Source organism: Agelaius phoeniceus, chromosome 16 (assembly GCF_051311805.1).
Source record: "Agelaius phoeniceus isolate bAgePho1 chromosome 16, bAgePho1.hap1, whole genome shotgun sequence".
Classification (NCBI taxonomy): Eukaryota; Metazoa; Chordata; class Aves; order Passeriformes; family Icteridae; genus Agelaius; species Agelaius phoeniceus.
Window position 1 is genome coordinate 4,626,366 of NC_135280.1, and position 27,789 is coordinate 4,654,154.

Here is a 27,789-nt window from a genome sequence, read left to right on the forward strand (position 1 = left end):
GGCGGCTTCCGAGCGCTGTTTTATCCCACCGTGACCTTTGTGGGTTTTAAATAACATTTTTCCTGAGGTACAAGATGACAGTGGCCATGCTACGGCATCTCTGTCTGCCCCGCGAGAAGCCTTAAGGGCCGGTGACCTCCCGGTGCAGGCGGACACACAGAGCAGTGATCTGAGGGGTCACGGTGCGCGGTCCTGGCATTTTAGCGTGGTTTTTAAATGGTTTCTGAACTGAAAGCTCTCCTCTCTTTATGTTGGCTACCAACATGACTGACCTGAGAGATGTGACCCCACATTATCGATTAAAGCACCGCATTCTGCCCCGCGCACCTCAGGCTGATGAGGATCACAAAGAATACATGAAGTGTGACTTTTGCCACGATGTGTGTTTATATACACACACACACACACACATATATATATATATAGTATATATTGTACATTCAGAGTGGATACATGCAGTGTGACTTCTGTCACCATGTGTGTATATATATATTTATATAGTATATTCAGAGTGGCTCAGAGAACTTGGAATTTGCCTCGGATACCATCTTGAGGTGACAATTTTAGAGGAAAAAGTTCTCGAGTAATGGCTCATCTGTTCAAACTTAGAGACGAACACCTGCATTTTGAGTAGGATTTCTTTCTTTATCCCAATGCTTTCAATCAATCATCAAAACAGACAATGCCAGCTTAAAAAAAAAAAAAAAGGCAGAGCAGGTAGTATACAGGACATTTTAAAATTAGTCATCTCTTGCAGCATCTCGGATGTTTTGAGAAGCTCTTCGGGCGGTGTTTGGGAAGCTGAGTCAGGCCAGCTGTGTAATGTTTCAGGGAGTCACACGATGGCATCCGAACTCCACTGCAGCTCCCCGGCTGAGCGTGTCCCTTCCCTGTGGAGGCAGCTCCCGTGAATGGAAACGATGACTGGCACTTGGGGCAGCAATTTTTTCCCCTCGTTACATCGTGGTAGCTGACAAGCCCCTGACTTCCCGGTCAGCCCCAGCACTGACTCTGAAGTGAACACAAAGTGCTGTTTCCTGCCATCACAGCCTTGTGTTTTTCCAAATGTGAGGCAGGACATGGTCAATCCATGGTCCCAGCTGGGTCCTCAGTATTCCATGGCTCTTCCAGGGGTGTGCATGAGGTCTGGGTTGCTTTTGTTTCACCACTCCCACTGCTGTCTCTGTTGCTGGAATGTGCAATTTCTGCAGTTGCCCTTTTTCCTGCCCTTTTTTTTTGCCTAACCAAAGGACTATGGTCCTTTGGTTAGGCCGTAGATGTGAACATTGGATTCTCCTTTCCCCGACTCTTTGCACTTTCCTCTACTTTTCAGCAACTTTTGATTTATCTGCTCTTCCTTCCTTCTCCTTTTCCTTTCTCTGTTGAAATTTCCCCTCAGTCCCTGCCCTATCTCACTGCTGTTCTTTTTTCTTCTGGCCCTTACTCAGCAATCTGAGGGAGAGTGGAACAACTTTTAAAAACACAGATTTTGGCACTGGCAGCTGAAGCCTGTTCCTTTAAGTACTCCACATGCAAAACTCCCAATCAATGGGAAATTTGGGGGAAGAAAATCTTGCAGGAAAGGCTTTTTATAACACAGCTCTCCAACCAGCAGAGCCTCATGAATTTTATTGCGTGCAGGTGATCTGAGAATAGTGGAGCTGACAGCTCTGTTTCCTAAACTGAATTCTGAAGGAGTAAGCAAATTCTTGTATGAAATTTCATCTAATCCTGACAGGACGTGCCCAGAATGACACTCTGTGAGGCAGGGCCTGGGGTAGAGATTTATTTCTGCGTTGCTTTTGTCACCTGGAACCTGCTGGTTCAGCCCCACTCTGGTGGGACCCAGCTGGAGTCGTGCATCCAGCTCTGGGGTCAGCACAGCAAGGACAGGGAACTCTTGGAACAGCTCCAGAGGAGGCCACTGAGATGATCAGAGGGATGGAAAGGAAGGAAAGGCTGAGCAAACTGGGATTGTTCAGCCTGGAGAAGAGAAGGTGTCAGGGTGACCTGACTGTGACTTTTCAATACCTGAAGGGGCCTGCAAGAAAGATGGAGAGAGATTTTTACAAGATTTTTACATTATTTTAAATCAAAATGGAGTAGGTTTGATTAGATATGAGGAAAAAACTCTACCCCATGAGGGTGGGGAGGCCCTGGCACAGATTGCCCAGAGAAGCTGTGGCTGCCCCAGCCCTGGAGGTGTCCAAGGCCAGGCTGGATGAAGCATGGAGCAGACTGGGATGGTGGAAGGTGTCCCTCCCACAGAATGGGGTTGTGACAAGATGATCCTTAAGGTCCCTTCCAACCCAAACCATTCTGTGATTCTCTGACGTGTCCTTTTTTTTTCTTTAGTGTTTCTTTATGCTCAAGGTTTTCCAGAAGCTTTTGCTGCAGTTACAGCAAATACAGAAGTGTTCAATAACTTACATCAAGCAGTTGAAAATTTTTCGATTTTTCAATTTTTCAACTGCCCCGTTGAAAAATTATTTCTGCAATTGAATTATTTTCCGCAGTATTTTTCTTCAAGACTCCGAAGCAATCTTCAGTTGAGAATATCTTATTTATACCAAATAAATAGTTATGCCATTAGCTTAAGTACAGACCAATCAAAAATCTATAGCTGAATGAGAACATGTTGATTCCTCCATTCATTTTCTCCAAAAATGCTGTATGGGCGAAAAATCCTGCGGTGTTCAGAAGTGCTGAGCAGGCAAAACTCTGCTGGGCTGCTGTACAAACATGATTTGAAGGGCCTCTCAGCTTAAATAATGCCATGCTTTTTTAATTTTATACACAGCTTTCGTCTGCACCCACGCTCTTGGGGACTGAGCTGAAATAGCACCGAGGGAGGAGGAAAAGGAGAATCATTGGCTCATTTACATCTTTGTAGCAGCACAAAAAGTTATTATTGTGGTCACAGTTACCCCTGAAATAATTCTCACTTTGTCATTTTCTGCTTTAGTTCTCTCTGCATACAGTGGAGGTGAATATTTAGCTTCCCATGATTAAGAAATATCAGGGATATTAATTAGGGAATGCATCCAATCCTTTGGATGTTGAAAATATAAAAGTATTATTATTATGGACTGTAATGTCTCAATCTGGAGGTCCAAAATCTATTAAGTTTTTTTTTTTTTTGTGTCTTATGGTGTTTTCAGGAAAATCACTGTACAAAACATGCACCCTTTTTTTTCACCACTGTCAACCATGTCATTCCTGACTAATAAAGTACAGGAAGTAGGGAAAAAATCACTAATAAAATGAGAGGTGCTCATACATGGAGTTCTTGTTTTGATGCAGTTTTGGAAGGTGTATTTGCATTTCAAACATTCATATTTCTGTGCTTTTCTGAATAGCTTAGTGTTCATTTCTACCAAGTTTACCAAAAATCCAGATGCACGCAAAATATAAAAAAATACTGAGCATAAGAAACTTGATTAATCACCATGGCAGCAGAAATGCCATGGGAAAAGGAACTCAGTTAAAGAAAGTACACAAAAATTAACTTGGAGGAATTAATCTGATGAGAGGACACAGTCTCAAGCTGTGCCAGGGCAGGTTTGGGTTGGACATCAGGAGGAATTTCCTTCACAGAAACGGTGATCAGACATGGAACGGGCTGTCCGGGGGGGTCACGGATCCTGGAGGTCTTTCAGGACAGAGTGGACGTGGCACTCAGTGCCATGGTCTGGGTGACAAAGGCGCTGTTCGGTCACAAATCGATGATTTCAAACCCAATTGTTTCTGAGATTGTGTGACGGGAAACCCAAAGTACAGCCTCACCAGTTACCTACCTTCCCTAGCGCACAGGAAACCCTCCCTAAAGTTCACAACGCTCCTTTTCAGATTTCAGAACCTAAAGCAGTTATACTTCGGAATAATCCTGCATTAAACCCCTGAGCCGATCACTCTTACACGCTCTAAGATACTTGCGAGATGCGTTACTGATCCCGAAGCGCTTCAGAGGCGCTCGCAGCGCTCCCGGCAGCGGCGGGGCCGGCTCGCTGCCCCTCCAGAGCCTGTCCGGAGCCCCGGAGGCGCAGCCCCGCTGCAATTTGACCACGTCCCCGCCGAGCCGCAGCCGGAGCCGGGCCCGGGCGGAGCCGCCGCGCCGCGGGCACCGCGCCCCCCGCGCCCCTCGCCCCCGGCCCCGCGGGAGGCGGCTCTGCCCGCCCGCCCCGCCCGCGCTGACAGGCGGGCGCTGCGGAGGAAGGGGAGGGCGGCCGCCCCGGCCTCACATGACCGCGGCCGCGATGGACGGAGAGCCGCCCGCGGGCACGGCCGCAGGTACGGGGGGATGCGGGTGCCGGGGCCGCCCCTCGGTGCAGCCGCGCCCGCCCTGCGCTGCCCGCCCGGGGTCGGGGCTGCGGGGAAGCAGAAAAGCTGCGGGGAAGCGCCGCCGCCTTCCCCTCTCCCCCCGGGGCAGCGGGACCCCGCTGGCCCCGGCCCGCCCGGTGGGGCTCACGGCCGGGCCGCAGCGCTGCCCTCCGGGGCCATGGGGGTCCCTCCCCGTGCCGAGGAGCGGGGAAGGAGCAGGTAACGCCCGGGCCGCTGGGGTTACCTGCCCGGTGGCCGCCCCGGGGGCCGCCCCAGTGCCGCAGGCGCTGGGCTCCCCGCAGTCCTTGTGCGGGGCTGGACGCGGGCACGGGGCGCGGTCCCGAAGTTCTCCCGTGGGGAGTGACGCGGCCGAGCGCTCCCTCCGTGCCGCACGGAGTTCATCTCGTGCCCGCCCGGAGGCTCCGGGCCCCTCGGAGCCGGCGCGGACCCTCCCGCAGGGGGCAGCGCTCGGGCGGTCCCGGTGCCCCCGCTCCGAGCCGGCGCAGCCAGCGGAGCAAGCAGCGGCTCCCTGCGCTGCAGTTTTAGGAGCGTGCGGCTGGGGCTGGGATGAAGAAACTTGTAGCCAAATACTGCCAGCGCTTGTTGCGAAATGAGAGATGGAGGGAGCTCCTGGGTGAATTGAGGGAATAACGTGTTAGACTCCTTCAGCTGTTAAACTGAAGGAAACTTTTAGAGGGTTCTCTTAACTTCTCTTTGAAGTGGCTGAACTTTTGTGCCTGCTCTGTCCATACTATTTTTTTTTTTTTTTTGCTCAGTTTGGAAAGAAAAGTAAGTAGGTAAGCTTAATGCATAGAAAAATGGTTTGGTTGATTGTATTTAGAATCTTGTGAGTTTGCACTTGTTAGGCCTGTGATGCTCCTGATGCAGATAATGCTTATAAATAAATTATTTTGGAATATTTCTGTCCAGGACTGATGTAACATATTGAACAGCAGCCTTTGTGGAAAAAATGTCCTACTGTACCAAAGAGAGAGCTTGTTCAGGTATGTCTGTTATGGATTTACCATCTGCTTCAGGAGCCTTATAGAGATAAAACAGTTGTCTCCAAGTAGAGTATTCTTGAACTGATTAACTTCTGGTGATGGTGCTTCTGTACCTTTCTGATCTACTCAACCTTCTTGAGAAAACCTGGTTTTCTTTGGCACAGAATTTATGATGAACACTGAGAGAGGGTACATAATGATTTTGGCTAAAGAAAAATAATGCTGTGAATGCAGCAATGTTTTTTATTTTTAGCATCATGATGCAGGTTCAGAGATCTTTGAAGTTTCACACCCACATGTAATTGTTTTTGGAGACCAGCAGCTTGTCAGTGAAACGTCCAGAGCAGAGTCCTGATAGGTATCACTGATGCCCCCCTTTGAGGGCACATACAAATGCTGTGTTTTTGATTTAGCAGTACTAAAAGTAGAAGTACTTTAATACAATCGAAGAGAAAAGAAAAAAGGATAATGTCCAGCTTGTAAAGTCAATTCTGCAGAGTGGCTTTTATTGACTTTTTCTTTTCTTTTGCTTTTACTTCCATTTGAGTCTGCTTTGCAACAGTTGCAGGGAGGTAATTCAGGTGTTGGCTGTGTAGGGAGTGAGGTGTCTCCTTTTCTTCTGATGATAAACCTTTAACTCTGTGTTCAGCCTGTGGGAAGGCTGTACAGCTTGCAGACAATATAACTTGCACATGACCAATGATTTCCCCCCCCAGTCTTCAAGTTTTATGGGTTGGTGCAGGTTGAGGGAGAAAAATTTACCAGTTGCAGGCATGTGGAATTGATAAAAAAGGAGGAAAGCTTTAATAATTGTTTTTCAACAGGAATTGGGATAAGAATGAGCTTGTTCTAACTATAAAATGTGTGAAAAGACCATTGAGATCCTGTAGGGTCTGGAGTGGCAATGCCATTTTTAATGCTAACATCAAGCATAATCAGGAGAGTGAGAAACATGTAAGGAAAATGAGAAGCAAAACAAAGATCAACTATTTATTTTCATGGGATATTCTTGACCTCTATAAGGACGGTTGGTTGTGGAAACTTGCCAATTTTGTAGTCAGGCTAAAATGTCCTTGTGAAAGTTTCCCAGAGTAGTTGTTTGGGTTATTGCTTGCTGGGTTACATTTTTGGGTGTGAATTTTTACACTTCCAACCTCTTTTGAAAAACGATAGCTTAGCAGTCATCCACTGAGCACTGGGAACCAGCCCTAGTGAGCATTTGACTTTTTGTCCCTGTAATCTTAGGGCACATTCCTCGTTGGATTTTTCTCTGCTAATCCTGTTATTTCTTCAAAGTAGCTGCATCTCACTTTATTGTGTTTGCTGCATCTGGGGTCTGTGGCTCATGGCTGACTTGTGAATGGAATTTGTGTCCCTTGGATGCCCAGACTTGGGGAGTCAGATGAATCAGTTGATGATCTAACAGCATAGTTAAAAGAGCAGGGCAAGAGGCTTAAGGTTAGTTCTTTACACACAGTAAATCTGTGTGGCAAGTTGGTGTTGGGGTTTTTTCTGCTGGAGTGTGGGATTGTAGTAGTTTGAGAAGCAGCAAGAGGCCTACAGCTGCAGGGGACTGCAGAAATTCAGGTGCTTTTTAAATATTACTAAAGAAAGCTTAAATAGTCTCATCTATTTTTGAGTTGAGGCATAACTTCTCTGTTTCATCTTTAGCAGCACCAAGCTGAATAACTATCTTAAACTTACTTGGAAAAACCACCAAAAACCCCTTCCCAAACAAAAACCAAACTACCTGCAACACTAAAAAAAGGGGAACTAGGAAAACCTAACCAAAGAAAAAAAACCCACAAAACCCAGTCTAACCAGTGCAGAGTACATACTTGGCATCTGTGGTGGTGGTGTTTTGGCTTTTTTAAAGGAGAAAAACAAAATGTTGGAGCCTGTTTCCAGCATCTAATTTTATGATAGTGTGTGCTATTTTATCTTGTTTTGACATTGTGGGTAGCTTGTATTTACATGGGAATTGTTGGGAAGGAGAAGGCAGGAGACTCTTAATTAGAGTGAAGCTAAATATGATAACTTTTCTTGTACCCAGTAAGAAATACAGACCTGCTTTCCATGTTGAACACACAAACACACAGCTGTGCAGCACTTAGCTTTGTTAGATTGATTATTTTGCTTTTCTCCTTTTGAAATAAGAATTGCACGGTTCAAAACAACCCAAACAAGTTGTGTGCAGTTGTTTCAAAAAATCTTTAAAGCCTTTAATAGGAAAAAAGTTTTGTTTGCTTTTTTTTGGTGGTACTTATGTTGGTTTTTTTTGTTTTTTTTTTTTTAGGGGGTTTCAAGTTATGCAATATTTTAAAAAATGAGAACTAGATTGGGAGTCTATTTGAATTTGTAGTTGAAATCTGCACCAGTTTTCAGGGAGGCTGATGTGGATGCTGGATTCTGGAATTATGGAGGAATGTTTTTGACCTGGTAAGGGGGAGAGGCATTTCCATAATTCCTGGGGCTTCTCATGAGAAGACAGAAAGGAAAGGGAAATGCTGATGAATGATATTTACATTGCTGCTTTAGTATTCCTGGCCCAGGAGTTGGTTGTGGAGCCCTCACTTTTTCCAGGGAGAAATCTGAGGTATCTGTGGTGTACAAAACCAGTCAGTTTTCATATTTCCTGTGGGTTGGATCCCCTCTGCTCTGCACAGCTGTGGCTTGTGATGATGGAGGAGAGATCTGAGCTGCTTTTCCTGAAGGTTTTGCTTCCTTACAGGCTCCTTTCTCCTTCTAGTAAAAATGCTACTAATATAATAAGTAATTCTGTGGCACCATCTACTTAAGCATGTCTGATAAATTTATCTGATTATTGCCTGGTGTAATAAGGAGTTGGTAGCATCAGCCATCTGTAAAATGGAGATAAGGCCTCCAAATTTGATTGACAGAGCTTAAACAGGGAAGGGAGATCAATGTTGTGATTTACCACCTGTGCTTCCAGCCCTGGCATTGCTCACCTGGGTGTGCTTACTCACATGTGAAAACTCTGTGCAGCTATCCAGGTACTTGGAATTTGCTCTGGCTTTCATAAATGCATGATTTTGGAAATCTGGGTGGAGGAAACTGCTACCTCCATGGAAGGCAGATTGCTGCCCAGTTCTATCAGTGGAGTAATGAATGTTGAGCACTAACTAAAGCATGAAACGCTAACTAAAGCATGAAGTAGAGAAATTTTCTATTGCAGTTTTTCTCTGGGTAAGTTTCTCAACTCCCTTCAGTCCAAAGGCTATCTGACCTGTTGCAAAAAAAAAAAAAAAAAAGTATTAGGCAGTGTTTTCATAGCTGTTTTCTTTTACAACCAAACAAAAACTAGGCCATGCTTTGAATGCTTCTTCAAACTTTTAGTTGTTGTCATCTTGTTGTCTTCATGTTTGCATATGTATGTTTGTATGTATTATTTTTAACTTTTATATCAACTTGTTTTCAATTGTATCAGGCCACTTCCTGATACCTTATTGACAACAGATTGAGAATGTGCTGTAGCAAAGGCCTAGCTTGTAGGAAAAAGCTCATTTTTATTTTGTCTGCTTCCCAGTGTTCCAGGGGAACCATTCCATACCTCCTTTCTGTATCCACTTGCTGCTGTCTCTATATAAACTTTAGTAGATAATATCTGCTGAAACCAAAGGGAATGTTTTCAGAATCAGCTGTTGTGCACAGAGATGCGTGATGGGGAGTGTTAAGTGTTCTGTTACAATGCATGTAAATCCTTTTACTGGCTGAACACAGGAGCTCATACCAATGAGTTCCCACTATTATCCACCATTCCTGGCCAGGGCTCTTGAGGCTGTTCCCAAATAGGCTCTTTAGTAAGTAGAATGAAAAATGGGCTGAAGAATAGCTCCAGTATATGTTGCTCTGTAGGGTTAGTGTTAATGCCATGATAAGCATTTCCTAAAGCAGGTTAACAGCTGTTCCCAAGTCATTTTGCTGTGTTCTCAGAGCTGTGTTTGTGGGTGTAGATTCACTCTGTCTTGTTAGCAGACATGCTGAGGTTATTAATTAAACAGTAATTATTCAAACTTGTTTGCATGGTTGTCTGGTTTGTGTGATTTCACACATTTAGACAAGGTTGAGATGTAAAGAAGCTACAGAATATTTCAGGGAGAGCCAAGAGTGTGAACTGCTGATAAAGAGAAGGCATGTCCCGTAGGTGATTTTTAGAAAGCAAATTTAGAGAATAATTGATAAAAACTGGGGAGAAATTACCAAGAAAGGGGCAAACTGTGGATTCTTGCCTGGTGGGGCATCACTCTGTGGATGTCTTACTGGGTAATGGGTTCAGACCTGTAAGGAACTTCAGAGCCCTCAGCATTAGTTTGGTTCTGGGACTTAAAGGTGAAGCAGCGAGGGTTTCATGGTTCACCCTGTACATCTTTTCTCCTCATACCTGTCTCTTGCCTTTGGGGTTTCAGGGGTTAACCAGACAATGCTGAGCCCAGTTCAGGGACTGGTTTGTGCTGTTGGTGTCCAGCAGAAAGATGGGAAGCAGAGACAGTGACTCAATAGGCAGGAGGAGATGTTGTGTTAGCACAGATTGGCACTGCTTGGGGAATTATTTGGGGTGCATTTTGAGTAGCCCCCTTTGGGGGAGGCCTCTGCAACATCAGCCAGTGGCTGAGCATCACAAAAAGCTCTGGAATTCTCTGGGGGGAGGTTTGTGTGTGCATTGGAGGAGTAACAACATCTGCTGTCCTGTGTTGCATTTTACTGGTGTGTCTTGAGCAGTTAAACCCAAGAATTACCAGGATGGACACCCAGAGAACTGCTGCTCTGGAAATCCAGGATACCTTGTGCTCTACAGGTGTTGTGACTTCATCCAGCAATATCCCATGTCAACATTGCAGTAAAATAATATAAACTAATTCAAATTTCTGGCAGGTAGCTGGAAATCTTTAGGAGCTGCTGCATAGGTGGGGTTAGCAGCTGATATGTCTATTAAAGCAGAGGTGTTAAGACTTGCTTCTCTGAGTCACATTAGCAGGAATCTGAAGCCTGATGAGGCATGTGGGATAAGGTCATTTGTCCTGGATTTAGTTTGGTTTCATTAAGTAATTTTATGGAGCAAATAGCCAAGTGTCTGTTATGAAGTGATAAATCTGAAGAATTAAAGATTGCTTGTTTTCCCTGTTTATCAGGGCCTAGGGCACATGAAGGAGCAGGTAGGAAATCCTTATCAGGAGGAGGTCAGGGCTTTCAAGTTAAGGCTATGACTTCTTATCTTCCTTGAGTTAATCTGTTACCCAGTTAAGAACTTTTTGAACTCTGAATCGAAGCTGAAAGAAATGCTTCTTGCTTCTGTAGTGTTACTGTGTTCTCCAAATTGCAGATATATTTAAGAACTTCTGCACAATGGCAAGGAAGGGATAATGAATCCTACCTGGCTTTTCCAGGTACCTTTCATCATGGATATGACTTGCTTTATAAAATAGCTTGTTCACAGTATGCCTTTTACAGAGAGGAAGCAACCCAGCTGCTCCAGACTGGAGAGCAGAACTCAGATATGGAGTGGACAGAGCCCAGGGTTGTACCCTCATTTTCCACACTATTTCCTATGTGTGGAATGGGTAGAAAAGAAAGGATGGCTTTGAAAAACAATGTAAGCTTAGTTTACAGTCACATAATAGATGCAGTTATGAAGCCAGGGTGAGATAACAGGCTGCAGTCAGGCACTTGGTAAGAGAACACTCTGAGTCATCAGCTTTGCCCCTTCTCTGATGCCATTTGTCCTCTGGGGCCACATTCTTAAGAGCCATCTTCTTTCACTTCTGCATCTGAGAGTCAGTTACTGTCCAAAACTGCCCAGTTATGGTAAAATTCACTGTCAAAAGCTGTTTGTTTTCTAGCTACAAGCAATGGAAGAGAATAGGTAAGTTTGAAAGATTTTGTCACAGCTTGCTGTGATTGAGGAATTCTTGGGTGGGAGCCCTTATTAGGAACCTTTTCCCTCTGCTTTGGAACTTAAGTATGTTGACATAGTAAATTATTGTAATTCACACTCTCTGTAGCACACTGTCATAGAGTTTAATAAAATTATGTCAAATGAAGTGTCTCCTTCCTTTGTAATGATGTGCAAAATTAATGGATTAAATTTCTGCAGCGTGGTAAAATGACACATTTTTCTTTCCTTCCATGAGTTGTTCTAGGCAGGATCCAAAAGTGCTGAGCAAGGGTTTCATTCATTTTGGCAGATCCTGCTGTGGTGGGAGCTGGACAGACAGGAAATGCAGGCCTCTTAGCTGATTCACAGAACAAATTTGGCCTGTGATTCTTTGCTTAGTGGAGATGCCTCTGACTCGATATAATTGGTGGTGCTCCTGGGTGTTGGGAGCAGGGAGGTACCAGTGATGTGAACGTGTGAGAAGCAGCATAACCTCCCAGGGGAGTGGCCTGGCTGGGCTTCTGGTGGTGTTGCACCACTCTGGCAGCACCAAGCAAAGGAACAGAATATTTTAGGGCTACTTCTTTTACTATATCTTATCAGGTCTATTGTTTTTTCCCTTTTTGTCTTGTAGATTTGGCAAAGCCTCCAGTAAATGAACCAAGGGAAGCAGAACAGTTTCTAATGCAGACGCCCCAGGGAAATCCACTGCTGCTTTCCCACACCCTACAAGAGCTATTGAGCAAGGACAGCGTGCAGGTGGAGCTTATACCTGAGAAGAAGGGCCTTTTTCTGAAACATGTGGAATATGAAGTTTCCAGCAAGGTAATGTGAAGAAGCTTTGGGCTTGCTGAGAATGCATCCTCCTAAAAATGTCTGTGCAGTTTCTGCTGGCAAAGTCCTGAGTGATTTAGATGTGCTGAGTGATGCTGGTTTTAAGCAGACCAGTTGTGTGGGCTGATTTTTAATGCAGCAGCACTGGGCCTTCCTGACGTGGGCCTCTGCAGCTTGGACCATCTAACTGAGCTGTGAAGGATGTTCTGCAAGTTCACTTGCTTGAAAACCTGAGCTCTGTAGCAGAGCAGGCGACAATGGAAACGGAACGGTTTTGTAACAAACTGGCGTAGATAGCTGGGAATTTCAAACTGATTTGAGCTAGTGAAGAAATTCTATTTACAGTGCAAAAAAAAAAAAAAAAAAAGGTTGAGGTGCTGCTGTCTAAGCTGTGCATTGATTTATCCCCCCTGGTTAATTGCAGAGGTTCAAGTGCTCGGTGTACAGAAGATACAATGACTTTGTGGTGTTCCATGAGATGCTGCTGCACAAGTTCCCGTACCGCATGGTGCCTGCACTGCCCCCAAAGAGGGTGCTGGGAGGTAAACCTGCATCTGCATTTTGGGCTGCAGGGGGTTTGCTTCATGCTGCAAGTGTGATACTGTTGAAAAGGAATGTTTAAAAGATTGAAAGGCTTCTGCTTGCCTCAGACAACTTAGAGAATATTTGTTCAGGTGGTCAGTCTGAAAGATCTGGTTTTGGGGGCTGACAGACTATAGGTATCCATTCTTTGGTTTTTGCTGCAGTGCTTTCTTTTTTCTTTCTGAGATGTCATGTGAGGGACATTAGCTGAAATCTCATGTTTCTTCCTGCAGCTGATCGTGAGTTCATAGAATCGAGGAGGAGAGCGCTGAAGCGATTCATAAACCTGGTGGCTCGACACCCCCCCTTCTCAGAAGATGTGCTCTTGAAACTCTTCCTGTCCTTCAGTGGCTCAGTGAGTGTTTGTTAGCAATAGTCCTGAGCTTGCAAGTCTTGCTGTAACTGCCACAGCGTTCAGGATTGCTGTTAACCTGCATGGCTGTGCTCCCTGGGAGGAAGAGAATTTTCTCTCAGTAGGTGTTTCCACAGTGGAAAGTGGAAGGTAATTTCACTCAGTGCCAGGAGTGTAGTATTTTGAAAATTATAACTGTTCTTAGGCAGAGATTATGCTTTTCCTTAAATTAAATCTAACCTGGGTAAAGCTGTATCTGCTGATATAATATATCTGAGACTTGCATGAACTGCCTGTGTTTTTTCATAGTTCCTTCATGCTCATTTGATTCTATATTTTCTCCAGGATGTACAGAATAAGCTAAGGGAATTGGTCCAGGGAGTAGGAGATGAATTTGTGACTTGCAGATTAGCTACCCAAGCCAAGGTAAGTATATGAATTTCTTGCAACATTACTTTGCTTTAAATGGCTTTCTTCTCCTGGTGCTTCAGTTATGGCAGTTTTGCAGTGATGGACACCTTAAGTAGGAGACATTTGTTTCCAGAGATTGAAGAACTTGTAATTTTATTGAAAAGATCAAATAAACTTTTGACTCTTAAGGGCCTGATATTTCTTGCTAAATTCTGGCTCATGAATATGGTATAGGTTAAACAATGAATCCTGCTCAGAACAGTTTCTCTGTAATTACTTGCACTTGCATAACAAACAAATGCACAAATTGCACAATTTAAAAGGTAATGTCTAGATTGATGTCTTTCCCTTGTGCTCATGCCCTCATTCTGTCTTGTTCTCTCTCTGTGGGAGAGCAATTTGGACTGTTATGGAAAAGCTAGTTATAAATTCTCCATATATCTGTTTATCCCAGTGATTAGTGCTATGAGAAGTTTTAAGTACACATCCACTGTGTTCATTGAGCAATTTCAAAGCAAGTTGTTGTTCAGGTTCCTGCAGTGCTTGCAGAAGGTTTTGCAACTGGAGCTTAATTCAGGCTTTTACCAGTGATAAACTGGTCAAAAAAAGCTGAACTTTCAGTTCGTGCTTGACTTTACTGGGCTGGGAGTTACCAGTTGGATCAGATCAGAACTTGTGAGCTTGAAACCTCACATACCTTCTTTTAACTACATAGGAGAATTGCAGATTTTGCCAATTCTATCTGTGCTGGGCATTTGAACCCCTTTCTACCTCTGAAAATGAGGGCTGTTTGTGTGACATGTGACTTGGCCACCTCAATGGCAAACTGATCTCTGCAGAGTTGTTAGAGCACAGTGGGAGAGCGTGAGCACAGGAGGGAAGCCTGTCCCTCTCTGCAGCCTGTGGTGTGCCTCTGATTTATCCACCAGTAATCCCTCTGTACCCCTCCTTCAGGACTTCCTCCCAGCTGACATTCAGGCCCAGTTTGCTGCCAGCAGGGAGCTGATCAGAAATATTTATAACAGTTTTTATAAGCTCCGGGACCGTGCGGAGAGAATCGCTTCCCGAGCCATCGACAACGCCTCCGACCTCCTCATATTTGGGAAGGAGCTCAGGTGGGTTTGGAGGAACAGGATTTGCTGATTTCTCAAAACTCTTGTAAAGTTTACCTGCAAATGGTCTGGTAAAAATGAGTGTTTTAGTGCATGCTGTAGGACATAATCAATTTTCCTTCTATAAAAGAAGGAAATACACACTTTTCACTAAGGCTGCACTCCTTGGAGTGTGAGGAAAGAAAACAGGAATACCTTCACATTCAGGTACTTGTGTTATTGTCTCTCTCCCCAGTATGTACACAGTTTACTCTGCATTTGAGATAGGACAGTAGTAGCTCAGCCCTGTGGGCTATTTAGGCAGATTTGGAACTGCTCTCTGCAAATAACTTTATCTGCTCAGTGGAATTTGTCTCCTAGATGTGACCATTGCTTTTCTCCTTCCAGTGCTTTGGGCTCAGACACTACTCCACTTCCTTCCTGGGCTGCTTTGAATAACAATACATGGGGGACTCTGAAACAAGCCTTGAAGGGTCTGTCTGTTGAATTTGCACTTCTGGCAGATAAGGCTGTGCAGCAGGTGAGTCCTTTACTTTTGTCCTTTTTTTTTTCCTCCTTTTTGTAACATGAATGAAGTACACTGCTGCCCTAAATTTTATCTTGAATCATGAGTTTTGTGGACATAAGCCCTTGAAGAGTTAAGAGGGAGATTGCAGTCCAAACTCACATCCTCAACTAACAGCCTGCTTGTTCAAGCTTGTGTGAAATACCTGGACTGTGTTTAAATGGGAAAAAAATGTAACAGGCAAGGGAAAGGAAGAAAAAACCTGCTTTCTTTCTTAATGTTAAATGGTTACTGCACACATTAAGCTCACTATTAGGGTGAGCTGTCCGAAAGTGCCATGTTCCATTTTATTAATCTGCCACAGAGAACCCAGAATAACGTACTTCTGAATCAAATTTTCACATTCATGTACTTAAACATTACATGAGAATCATTCAGCATCACATTCCAGTCTAAGTGCACAGTGTGGTAATGGCTGTCAGAATGATGTGAGAACACGACAGTCTGGGAAGGAAAAGTAATAGTTTTGTCTTCAGTGCTCTTCATCTCATTGTGTTAAAACAGTCAGTGTGCTTTTGTAGATCAGTCAGGCCAGGTCTCTTTCTCAGGAGTTTATGCTCCAGAGAGCTCTATTGATACAAGAAGAAAAGAGTATTCTATAAAATAAAAAAATGGCAGTGAAATTTGTCTTGGTGTCTCATCTCTGCCTTCTGATGCATGAACTGTTATGGGGAACATGCAGGTATTCAGAGTTTTAATGGATTAGTTATCTTGTAGGAAGGGAAGATGAAAGATTGGAGCAATCTGCAAGAGCAAGGAATTCCAGGCAGAGTGTGCTGAAAGGACTGACATGCAGGCCTGTGAAACCAACTCCTCTCGTTCTAATGATCAGTCAGTTGGAAAAGCTGTTCCTGCCTCAGTCAGGTCTTTGTTCTGCACACTGAAGACTAAACACTCCAGTGCCATTGGAGAGATTTTTGATGCAGTTGTGTAAGCTCTGATGTGCCCTGGAGAGAGCAGTGAGAGCCTGCGTGGTGTGGGGGGGTGACGGGCTGTGATGCCAGGCTTACGTAAAATGTACTTTTTCCTTGTTTTCTAGGGTAAACAGGAAGAGAATGATGTGGTGGAGAAGTTGAACCTTTTCCTGGATTTACTCCAGTCCTATAAAGTGAGCTCTGCTGTTCTGCCAACAAGAAAGTTGTTTAGAGCAAGTTTGTGCTCTTTAGAGGGTGTAACGCCAACTGGATGGAAAACTGTCTGTGAGGCCAGTTCAGAGGCAAACTGGGCATCTGGCAGAGGCAGGGGAGTGGCTGTTGGCCACAAGGAGCTCTGTAGCCTTCCTGATAGCTCATCTGATGATGAGAACTTGCCAAAGAGCAAACTCTGCAAGGAATTTAAAAACATGACTGGTTAAACTGTATGGATCAGCTAACTTTTTCGTTTTAGATGTGGCTGCTTTTGAGTCAAAGCAGTGAACTAGATTGCTACTGATTTGGTCATGGAGACATGAGTTCAGTTATGAATGAAAGGATTTTGTTAATACTAATCTTCTGGTCAGCTGTATGTGGCAGCCTCTCCTGACATTCCCAGGCCAGGATTGAATTTGAAGTACTTGAGCCAGCACTTTAATTAATTGCCAGCACTTAGTACTGAGAAGGTCAGAAAAGATAAGAGGCCTGATAAGATCCAAAATGTTGGCAGAAGTGATGCTCCAGGTTGACTCTTAAGCTCACTGGTCTGGGTTCAAGCAGTTTTGGTTCTTAAATTCTTAGCTACTGGCATTTTTTGACCCTCTTGAAAACAAAGGAGGAGAAATCTGCAGCATAGAAATGACACAAAATGTGACCACACGTGTGTGCTCCTGATGTACTTGGCTGTGTGTGTGCTGACTCTTGGCTCCACTGCTGTTTTCTTTTCCCATGAAGGACCTGTGTGAAAGGCACGAGAAGGGGGTGTTGCACAAGCACCAGCGAGCCTTGCACAAGTACAGCATGATGAAGAAGCAGATGATGAGTGCCACTGTGCAGAACAAAGAGCCAGAATCGGTGGAGCAGCTGGAGTCTCGGATTGTGGAGGTAGGGCAGGCAGAGCAAAGGGTGGGACTGGGCCCTGATGCTGCTGCTCTGGAACTCAGTCACATTTGCAGACAGTTTTTGGGTTGAAAGGGTAGCCTGTACTTTGGGAAATCTGTGCTCCCCACTGTGCCACGTGGAAAATGTGTTGGTTTTCCTCAACACTTGTTACTGGGTCTCAGGCAGCACATCACTTGCAGGAGTTGTGGGAAGCATCAGTCTGCATAATGGAAAGGGCAATTCCTGCTGTATCAAATGGGTTCAGGAACTGCCTTTTTGGGGTTTTGGTATGTGTTTGGATTGCTGGTATGGGGAGGAATGCTGTTTTCTCCTGTTTCTCCTTTTCCCCATCCTCTTCCTGGTCACTGAGTTCCTCTTCTTTCAGCAAGAAAACGCCATCATAACCATGGAGCTGCGGAATTACTTCTCCCTGTACTGCCTGCATCAGGAGACACAGCTCATCCACATCTACCTGCCTCTCACATCTCACATTCTGGGGGCCTTTGTCAACTCCCAGATTCAGGGTCACAAAGAGGTGAGTTCTAGACTGTCCTTTTTCTCAAAATATGAATGAGAATTTAAATGGATTTGTTTTCACCCATTGGCCTTCATCCTCTAATCATTTGTGCAGTTGGGCTCTCTCATAGCCTAGGAAGTTACCTGAGGTTTTTCCAGTTTGGGGTGAGGATCAGGGTTGGCCTCTAACCCCTCTAAAAGATGGTATCTTCCTGCAGCAAGTTTTTTTTTCTTCTTTTCTTCTCTCATCTGTTGCTGGCCCTACCCTGTGAGTAGTTGAAAAAGACCCAACCATTCAATCTCTACTCTGTAATGAGTGATGTGTGTTTGTTAGATTAATGTGGTTTTTTGTTGAGCTACACAACATATTGTATGACAAGAAAACTTTCCAGGTTTTGCTCTAAAACTCAGAAGCTCCCTTTTGTTAAACCCTAAACATGGTCTTTAATATTCCCATATAAATACTTTTTTGCTTTGGTTATATTAAAAAAGTCTTGTCTCCTTCAGCTCCCTTCCATCCTTTCAGTGAAGGAATTTGATGAAGGGAAATCTCCCTTCCATACAGGCTCAGGAAAATATACATGGAACTTCACTGGTCTGACAGGAACATTCTGGGTCCACTGAACTTCCTGAAAATACTTCAGCAAATTTGTTGTCTCTGTATGTCTGAGACTGCTGCTAAAATTCCATGTGGTGAGATTGTTACTTGCTGTGTGGTCATGTCTGCTTTCTCTCCTTCTCCACTCACAGATGAGTAAAGTTTGGAATGAATTGAAGCCGAAGTTGAGCTGCCTTTTTGTGGGATCCAGCAGTATGCCAACTCCACCACTGTCACCTCCAGAGGGAAACTTCTTTTCCAATTAACATTCCAAGCATCCCACACGGAGCAAGAAGGGCAATCAACGAAGGGGTGGGACCTCTACCTCCAATGAATCCTCCAAAACAGCTATTTTTATTTTTATTTTTTTTTTAATATTGCTGCTTTGAGCTGCTCTCTGATTTAGACAGACTGGATGTGGGGCAGAACATATGGATATAGAGACAATTTTGTAATTTTGCAATGCCCTGGGGCAGAGCTGATGTTCATTCTCCTGCAGACACTCCTCATGGGGTCGGGACAGGGCCTGCACAGCGAGTGCTGCGGGGTTTCTTGTTGCTGAGGCCTCTGCATCTTGTACTAACAGTCCTCCACTCGTGTTTATCTGCAGCTGTGCTGACACATCTCTGCTGGCACGTCTCTGAAGTGCTGAGATGAACAGGATAGCTGAAGCACTTGCTTGTAGTGGAGATAAATTGCTTTTTATGCCTTGGAGGGCCTGTGTTAGGGATGTGTGTGCATAAGGAAAGCTGAAAGCCATCCCCCATCCCGTTGTAGGTGTCTGGATTTGATTTCTTCCTGCTAGACCTTAGCACAAAATGAATGAAGTGGTTGGATTTTGTAACCCAGCTGGGCAGGGGTCAGTGCTGCTCTGTGACAGGGATTTTCCTGATGGTGCTGGATGGACTGGATTGTCAGTTTGTTTCCCTTCACGGTTGAAGGGCATTCTGGGGACTTGCTCATATTTTTCAGTTTGGGGCCAAAGACAGCTGGGTTCAGGAGCTCAGAGGAGTTTGCCTGGCATAAATGAGAAAATAATTGACTAAAACATTCCCTAATTGTAAACCACTTGTACTACAGGAGCAGAACAGCTACAGGGTAGCTTGTTTATTTCTTCTGGAGGTTCTGACCTCCATCTGGTGAGTAGCTGCTCAGATCTGTTGGAGAGCTGCTGACCCAAAGGCTGGTGTTTTCTTTGGTGTAATATCAGAAGTATCCTGCTGCACCAGCAGGCTGGAACACAGTGCTGATAAAGTTCATTAGCAAAAATTCAGTATTATCAGGATGTTACTGTCATTCTTCCTGGCTGTGGGTAGCATTGCAGTATGTTTGTTTGTGAAGGAAAGTAGATGATTAAGTAAAAGTTCTCATCTCTAAAAACACCACAGCCCTTGGTAATGGGGTTTTCAGAATGGTTTGTGGTTGTGATAAAGGGAGTAAACATTCCCCACTTTGCATCTCCAGTGGCTTTGCCTCGGGAGGCAAAGGGGGAGAACGTGCATGTTGTGTTACCTCAGGGGAAATGGTGCACATCCTCCAGAGAAACTGATAATCAAACTGCAAACGTCTGCAGCAAAACTCTGTGTGAACAGGACTCCCTGGACCTGACTTCTCTGGGGCCAAAATAGCTTCCAGAGGGGAATTTGTGACTTGGCTTCTTAGCATTTTCCTCGAATGGGTAAAAAAGGAAGCACATTAACAAGGATGTATGCTTGCTGTTCATCAGAATCATTACAGTGTTTTCCCACTGGGGAACTTCCCCATTATCAGGAAGTATATTTAAATCCTCCAATCACAAAAGCTTTTTTTGATTTGATTTTTTAATTTAGAAATTTCAGTGCAACATGAAACTCTTCCTAGCCCAGATGGAAATTCTGGATTAGTTTCTTCAGCTAGGAGCAAGATAAGTTATTTGCCCAGTTTCAGGAGACTGAATAACCATTACTCACACTCCTCAGAATGGAGTAAATACACTGCTATGGGTGAACTCCTTGAGTGCTGGGCCTTAAGCAGTGTGTAGCCAACCTTGCACAGATTGCATTAAAGAGCTTTTTCCAACAATTCAAATGTTAACTCACTTTCCTCCTGCACATGGGTCTTGTCCAGTGAGACAGATGAACTGCAAATGGCTGTGACAGATTTGATTCTCTCCTGGAGATTTCCTAAGTGATGCAGAAGAAATTCTGCTCACAAGCTGGAGCAAACTGTCAGGGGAGGGAAATGTTTCTACAGTCCAGTTACAGAGAAGATATCATCTCAGGCATGGTACAACAGGTTTTTTCTGCTTGACCTTGTCTTGATTAGAAAGATGGTTTGTGGTTAAGTGTGGAAAGTGTGTTACCAGACTTTTCCATGCTCTTCACATTAGCAGAAGGTGCTGGCTGGTTATGGCTGGCTTAGTCTCAGCACCCATCCTCCCTCACTTGTTTGCCTGATGTGGTGAACAGTGAAATTGAGAAAATACTGTATGTTTTGGGGCAAGATCTGATAATTTATGATGGGTCTCATGAGTTACTTGTTTGACTGGGCAGTGTTCTGTAGGAGTGCTTGCAAAGGACTAGCCTGAATGGAACTTTGCACTTCTCACTTTTAGAAAAACATTACAATTTTGAACTTGATTTAAAATCAAAAAACAACCCCCCAAAAAGCAAACATCAAAATGTCATTAGGGCTTTAGACTAACTCCTCTTTCCTGTTTGCCTTCAAGCACAAATTGTACAGTCCTAGTGCAGGCACTGTAACAATAATAGACACACCACAGGACCTAGAAAGAAACTGAAATGGTCTTGTTTTGAGAAACACCCCATTCCTCCATTGTCAGACCTTGTGTCTTTGAGGAGAGTTTTGGGGGTGGGCTTTTCTTGTTTTGGTTTTACTCTGTTCACCAGGTATTTGAGAACTGAGGCCCAGCATTCTCAAAGCTGATCCAGCTGCTGGCACTTTCAGAGTTTATTTCAAACTGGACTGTCAAGCTTCTGTCTCATTCCTAAAACACATGCAGACACTATTTCATACAACCCTTAGTTTGCAAACCTTTCTTCTGGGAGACTGGTCAGTGTGCAAATAGCACTGTTTGTTTACCTCAATGTGTGAGGGATTTCCTTACTGTCTCTGTTTAGTTTATGGATCTGTCAGACTTGGAGGGCAGCATCAAGCACAGCCTTCCTTCCTCCAGAGGGAAGCAGCAGGGACTCAAGGATCCATCAAGCTGTCTGTCTGTCCTAGCCAATGTGGGGAAAACAGTTGTGGTTACCTCCATGCTCTTGCCTTCTGCAGTGAACACTAACCAAGCCAGACTAATAGAGGAGTGTGTGCTGCCTATCTGAGATCTGATGCTCCTGTAAGATGCAGTGCCCAAGTGTTAATGTGCTTTTGTGAATGGAAGCTTTTCTGTGTGTGCTTGAGGTCAGGGGACTTTGATGTGTAAAGGAGTGATGGTAGAAAAGCCTGCAGTGTCTGTCAGAGCAGTGCTGGAGGTACCAGGGTAGTAAACACCTGAGACCTTGAAAGCCTGCCTGAAAATTGTTCTCTGAAAAGGGCTCTAACTTTCCTCACTCCTGAGGGCTTCTCCACTTCCAGCTGTGAAGTGGGAAGATACAGGCTTTTTGTCACTATCCTGTTGAAAGGCTCAAAACTCTATTTACAGTACCTTAAATCTTGTATCCTTCTTTCCCTCTCCTTCCATCTTGCTGGCAAGTTGCTCCTCCTCAGTTGTAACATGTTAAACGGTGCCTTGCTACATTCCAGTGCTTTTAACTCTCCTTTAACCATGCAAGGGTGTAATTCCTGGAATTGTAACAGGCTAATTTACACTCTTCAGTTTGTGCTGTTCACTAAATGACAAGGAGCACCAGCTGGGGACAGAACTTAGTTAAAACAGCAGTAACATCCCAGCTCTTTGACATGAGCTAAAAATGAGGGTTGGGGAAAGCACCTTCCTGAAAGGACTCACCTGACTGCAGACAGAATGACAGAAGTGGAAGCTTGAGCCATGCTTGTTCTTTTCCTACCCAAATTCCTGGAGGAACAGAAAGTAATTCTGTGTGATTGTCACGTGCTGTCTCTCACCCAGCAATTTACAGTTTCCATCAGGAAATAACCCAAGGTATTTAACAGGTATTGGCTGCCAGTTATGCCCTTTCCTACCATGCAGTAAGGTCCTACACTCTGTAAAAGCTGCTTGTCCTTTCGTGCTTATTCTATTTGCCCCAAGCCATTCTCTCTGTTAGAGCAGCCAGGAACCCTCACTGCCAGGTCAGAAGCAGAGGTGGGTATCAAAACCTCTGCAAATAAACGTGCAGCACAAAAGGAAAAGAAAGGTTTTAAGGTATTAATTCATCCTCCTAAGTCTGAGCTGTGGCTTGCTGAGCAGATGAAGAAGGATGGTTTTGAGTGGTATAAATTTTTCAAAACTGCTGGAAGGAGACAAGAAACAAACATAGTTCAGAGGGTGTGAATTTTGCCTGCCTGGAATATCCTGTATCTTTGCTTTGCTCAAATAGCCTTATGTATGAAGCACTTTATTCAAAAGCAGGAATTAAAGAACTATTACTACAGCTAGTAGACTGGAAATGTTTACAGATCCTACATGACATTCCAAGATTCTATCTGTAAGTGTTACATGTCTGTAAAAGTGTTTGAAAAAAGGAAAAAAAAAAAAAACCAACTTGTGTAAGAAGTTACATATGTGATGTGTTATTTCTGGCATGATTGGATTAAACTTGTGCTGCCCACCATGCTGGGTTGGGCTGACATCAGTGCTGAGCAGTCACCTGGTCCTGCCCTGGGACAAAGCCTGCAGCCCTAGGGGATGGCACTTTGCAACAGGAACTTGCTGGAAGTTGAATTTATTCAGCATATTTTTACCTGAAATGCTCAAATAGTTTGACTTCACAGCAGGAGCTGCAACAGTGAAAGCTGGGCTGAGACAGGGCTGTATATCTACCTCTGGCTTGTGCTTTATCTCCCATAACCTCACACTGCCTTCAGCTGGAGGATCCTGAAGGAGTCTCTGGTTTGAACTTTTCAAAAGGCTTTCACAGCATCGTTACAACAGAACAACACATGCTTTTACTAAAAAAGTATTTTTAATAATAAAAAAACAAAACACCCACCCCTAAGGGAAAAGCTTAAGCCACTAAAAATGGTTAACAGTTAAGTTTTTAATAGCTGTGATGACATAACCACCAAAGCTTACCACAACCAGGGACTTCACAGCATGGGAAAACCCCCTTACTTTCCAGTGATCTGGAAAATAAGTCTTGTGTTCTGGAGCTGAGCAACAAGACCCTCACAAGTCACACTCAGGATGCTGTAGCCCAATGTGGGCAGTAGCATGTGGGCTGAATGCTTCTGCTTTCTTAAACTTCCTCCACTTCTTTCAGGCTGTGCTCCAGGATGGTGTCTTGTCCTTGGAACTTAAAATAGCCACGAAACAACTTTCTCTGAAGCACCAGGGGAAACCAGTAGCTGTCATCTGGCCACATGCAATGGAAGGGCACCTCGTCCAGCTGAAACCACTGGGGCCGCATTTCTGGTGGCAGAAAACAAAGAAACTCTGCATGGGCCTGCTCATGGATTGTTGCTGCCTGCACTGTGAATGTTGGTCAACAAGCAGCCTCCCTCTGCAGCCCAGCTGCCTTCCTTCTGGGAGGCATTTCAGAGTGAACAGTTCTCCATTTCCCAAGGGCAATGCTGTCTCAGAAGAGCATGCACCTCCTTTTCCCCAGACCAGCCACCTACCCTCACTTTCTGTTGGCTCTCCATGAAAGTGATCTGCACGGAAAATGTGAACGTCCATGAGTTCAGAGTTGCCCACAAATTCAAATGTGATCTGACCCATCTTCTGCAAGGTGTCCACAGTCAGTCCACTCTCCTCCAGGAGCTCCCTGCACAAGAAAAAGACATCTTACATGAAACTGAGCATTAGGAGGACAAAAATTCAGTCATTAGCTTTACTCACACATTTAAAACCCTTTCAGTGAACCAAAGGTGAAAGCTCTTATAGTACAGCAGAGCAGGGTTCTGACCTGCACCAAGCCACAAAGCTACAACACCACAGTGGAGCCTGGCCAGGTGGGATTGTGTGTTATTTCAGGCTCCTGAGCCTGGCAGGAAAACAGTCTATGTTGGAAGAGGAAGATTCAGGAAAATGGATCATTTAGTAGAATTCAGTCCTTGCAACATGCAGCTCTTCTCTGAGGTAAGGGAGAAGTGGGGATGTGAAGTCATCTGACTATAGCTGGGTGTGGCTTCAGAACTCCAAGGTCCACGTCATTTAGACAGGCAAAAAGCTTTGCCAACTTCAAGCTGAACCTCTTAGAATTGTGGAGAAGCAGGTCATGAATACCAGAAAGAACATCTATACCTGCTACACAATCAGCTGCTTCTGAGGCAAACTGAAGCTTAGTTAAATTACACACTCCATAACACCATTTGCATACAGAAGGTTGAGAATTCCGGTTCCCATTCAAATGCAGTGTGAAAAACACAAAGCACTTGTGCAAACTTTGCCTTTCTGCTCCTTGGAAGCACATTGAGCATAACCAGAGGCCAAAAGGCAAGACTTTTTAAGAGCACTTGGAGAGCAGTGCCAGCTCTTTTCCACGCACCACCATGCACAGCTACTTGAAGCACATTCAATTATTTCCTCTCTTTATGCTCTGTGCTCAGAGATTTTTTTATTTTACCTCCCTCTAACAGAAGCAGCATGGCTTGAAGTTAGTAATGGTTTTTCTAATGTACAAAAATAAGGAATACTCTGAAACTGTGTGTCTTTAGTTATAGTTAATAATTAATGTAGTTGCCTATTTGGCAGGAACAACAATTTTAAAATGTAATGGAAATTATTTCAAGGCTCCAGCTTTCTTTGGCATTGGTTTCATGGATCCCATCTTTCAAAATAATACTTCAAATTAATGTCTTGGCTAATTTTAGTTTATCTTCTGAGAAGCTATCTATGTCTAAAATAGAGGCAGTTTTCCAGCAATGACTCTAAAAGCCTCCTTTTACAGGCATTGATAATTGAACAACAAAGCACAACACTGCTATAGTTCTCCAGGCAATTTATCCATCAGCTGCTTGGCTCTGTCTGTAGCAAGTGGAAACATTACATGTGGCAAACTAGAAATAACTCATTTATTAAATGCTCCCCTTACAAGCTGTGCCACTAAGGACCTGCCCAGGTGCTCACGGGAATGTGCTGTACACAGCAGAAGATGGAAATCTTGCTGGTGCTGGGAACTTTTGTTCATGTTTTGGCTTAATATTTAACTACCTGTGCTGAGACTTCACACCTGCTGCCTCTGCCAACTGAGACAGAGCAACATGGAACCACAACCTCAGACCTCAACTGCCAGTGCAGAGTGGAAGTGGTACAAGGGGAGTTTGATCTGCAGTGTGTGGTGCTTCCTGCAGCAGAGCTGTGCCCTGAGGCAGCACTGCACCAGTGGTGCTCCAGCCAGCAAGGTGGCCAGTGTGTCCAGCTGCTCCTGGCTCTGGGGACAGCTTCCTGCCCAGCTGACCTCAGCAGGAACTGGCTGTGTCATTCTGGACTAAACTGCAGCTGAAGGGATGGGGACAGTCCCCAGCAGCAGGTGCTGGCTGTGCTGTGGCACGTTGCATTTGGATTGAGGAAAATTTTAGCGCTTGACATCTTGTGTGAACAGAGGTTCTGGTGCCAAACTCGGGGCCAGCACAGGTAAACACACCAAGGAAATCAAATGCTACATTAAACCATTGGATTACCCCACAGCCGGTGGCAGGTAAGTCTAGCAAATGTTAAGTGACAAAACTTGTGTCCCTCCCTCCACTCAGAGATGATAAACCACACAAAAAGCCATGATGAAATGTCAGGTACATTAGGGCCATGTGCTGCTGGGAGCACATCTGCACAGAGACCCTGCTGTCCCTGGGCCCAGCTCACCACAGAGCCCGGGCAGTTGTGCTGGCACAGCTGAGGAGGCTGTTGAGGGCAGAGGCTGTTGGGAACCAGCTGAGCACACCATGACTGATCTTCCTGCAGGTGCAAGGGCAGCTCTGGGCACGTTATCAGAAACTGAGGAGATGGCAAAGCATGGCTTTGTAACAGCAACATTCATGTAAAGAACAAGGTACCTAATTTTTAGAGGAATTTAGCAATTTAGCTGTGATTTGCTACTTCATTTTAATGACCAGATAGATGAAAGAACTACAAGAAATCAGTACTAAAGGGTTCAGAAATTACACTCTGCCTTTTTACTGATGAAATTCAATTCCACAACTCAGCATTAGCACTTAAAAATGTCACACCATACGATCAAATAATAAGCAGTTTGGCTAATTATTTAAATTCAATTAGCTGTAATTCTGCTATATAGTCAAAATTAAACCCTGCACCTCTCTGAAGATTGTAAGAACCTCTACCCACCACTCAGACTCATTCTCAGTTTAGATTAGAGTCCAGGAGATGGGAGGGAGGACAGGAAGCTCCAGTTGCTCACAGACTGGATGAGTTTAAGATATGCAGGTGACAAAGGTGAGGATTGTTTCTCTTGTGCAGAGAAACAATCCTGTTTCTCTGTACATGTGGATGATCCCTAATCACCTGCGGAGCAGGTGTTCAGAGCTGGGTCAGGTAACACGAGGGTGTCACTGACCAGATGAGCTGTGGTACCTCCGCCTGCAGCCCCCTGCCGATGGTCCAACACCTCCACTTGTGCCCCCATCCCTGTCCCCGTGGCGCCGGCCCGGCCCTCACCTGCGGGCAGCCTCCTCGATGCTCTCCCCGGGCTGCACCTTCCCCCCGAAGCCGTTCCACAGCCCGGCGCCGAACCCGCGCTTCTTCATGCCCAGGAGGACGCGGGACGGCTGCACCACCAGGACGAGGGTGAAGAGTCTGGAGGTGTGCATGGCTCCTGGCTGAGGGGAGAGGCGGACACGCTGTGCCGAGGCTTCCCGGCCTCCTTCCGAGGGGACCCGGGGATGCACAGAGCCCCGAACACCCAGCAGCCCTCCCCAGTGCCCGGTCCCCAAACTCTGGTCCCCCAACACCGACCTCTCTAACGCTCCCGCTGACCCTCGCTCTCCGGCCACCTCAGCACCCCCTTCCCAAAGTTTGATCCCCCATTCCCAAATCCTTGTTTCCCCAAACTCCCCCCTGAGAATCCTGACCACCTTTAACACCCTCTCCCAGCATCCCTGACTCCCAGCACCCCTTCCCCAAATCCTCGATCCCCTCCGCAAACCCCTGTCCCCCCAGATTCTCCGACCACCTTCAACATCCCTTCCCCGAATCCCTGAGCCCCGAGAAACTCCTCCCCAAATCTCCGATCCGCTCTCCCTAAATCTTTATTCCTCCTAAACTCCCTCCCCAAATCCCTTATCACCCTCAACATCCCCTCCCCGAATCCTTGACTCCCAGCGCCCCTTCCCCAGATCGTTGATCCCCTGTCCCAGTCCCTGACCCCCCTGCACTGCCATCCCCGTCCCCGCGCACCTCAGCCCCGCACTCGCGGCTTTCCCGCCCGCCTCGGTGTCACCCTCGGCCGCGGCCCGTCCCGGCTCTTCCCGCGCCGCCGCCGCCCCGCCCGCGGCCGCCGTGAGGGGAGGCG

At 45.2% G+C, this 27,789-nt stretch overlaps 2 protein-coding genes across 5 annotated transcripts; one reads left to right on the forward strand and one right to left on the reverse strand.

The window, feature by feature from the left end:
* The first annotated feature begins 4,100 nt into the window (after nt 1-4,100).
* On the forward strand, nt 4,101-25,187 carry SNX8 (sorting nexin 8). 3 transcript variants are annotated; one of them, XM_054643907.2, is made up of 12 exons: nt 4,161-4,290; nt 5,251-5,324; nt 11,852-12,042; nt 12,476-12,593; nt 12,867-12,988; nt 13,331-13,411; nt 14,351-14,511; nt 14,896-15,028; nt 16,113-16,181; nt 16,939-17,088; nt 17,471-17,620; nt 18,352-25,187. In XM_054643907.2, the coding sequence occupies exons 2-12, from the start codon at nt 5,291-5,293 to the stop codon at nt 18,463-18,465; spliced, it is 1,323 nt and encodes a 440-aa protein (XP_054499882.1). In that variant the 5' UTR covers nt 4,161-4,290; nt 5,251-5,290; the 3' UTR covers nt 18,466-25,187. The 3 variants fall into 3 exon arrangements, with proteins under 3 accessions (XP_077042951.1, XP_054499882.1, XP_077042952.1); XM_077186836.1 differs by lacking the exon at nt 5,251-5,324 and having other exon boundaries at nt 4,101-4,290; XM_077186837.1 differs by lacking the exons at nt 4,161-4,290; nt 5,251-5,324 and adding an exon at nt 7,639-7,763.
* On the reverse strand, nt 23,347-27,789 carry NUDT1 (nudix hydrolase 1). 2 transcript variants are annotated; one of them, XM_054643723.2, is made up of 4 exons: nt 27,675-27,789; nt 26,937-27,097; nt 23,942-24,087; nt 23,347-23,732 (listed from the first exon to the last, which is right to left on the reverse strand). In XM_054643723.2, exons 2-4 carry the CDS (start codon nt 27,086-27,088, stop codon nt 23,560-23,562), a joined length of 471 nt encoding a protein of 156 aa, XP_054499698.1. In that variant the 5' UTR covers nt 27,089-27,097; nt 27,675-27,789; the 3' UTR covers nt 23,347-23,559. The 2 variants fall into 2 exon arrangements, with proteins under 2 accessions (XP_054499698.1, XP_077042954.1); XM_077186839.1 differs by having other exon boundaries at nt 26,937-27,093; nt 27,675-27,768.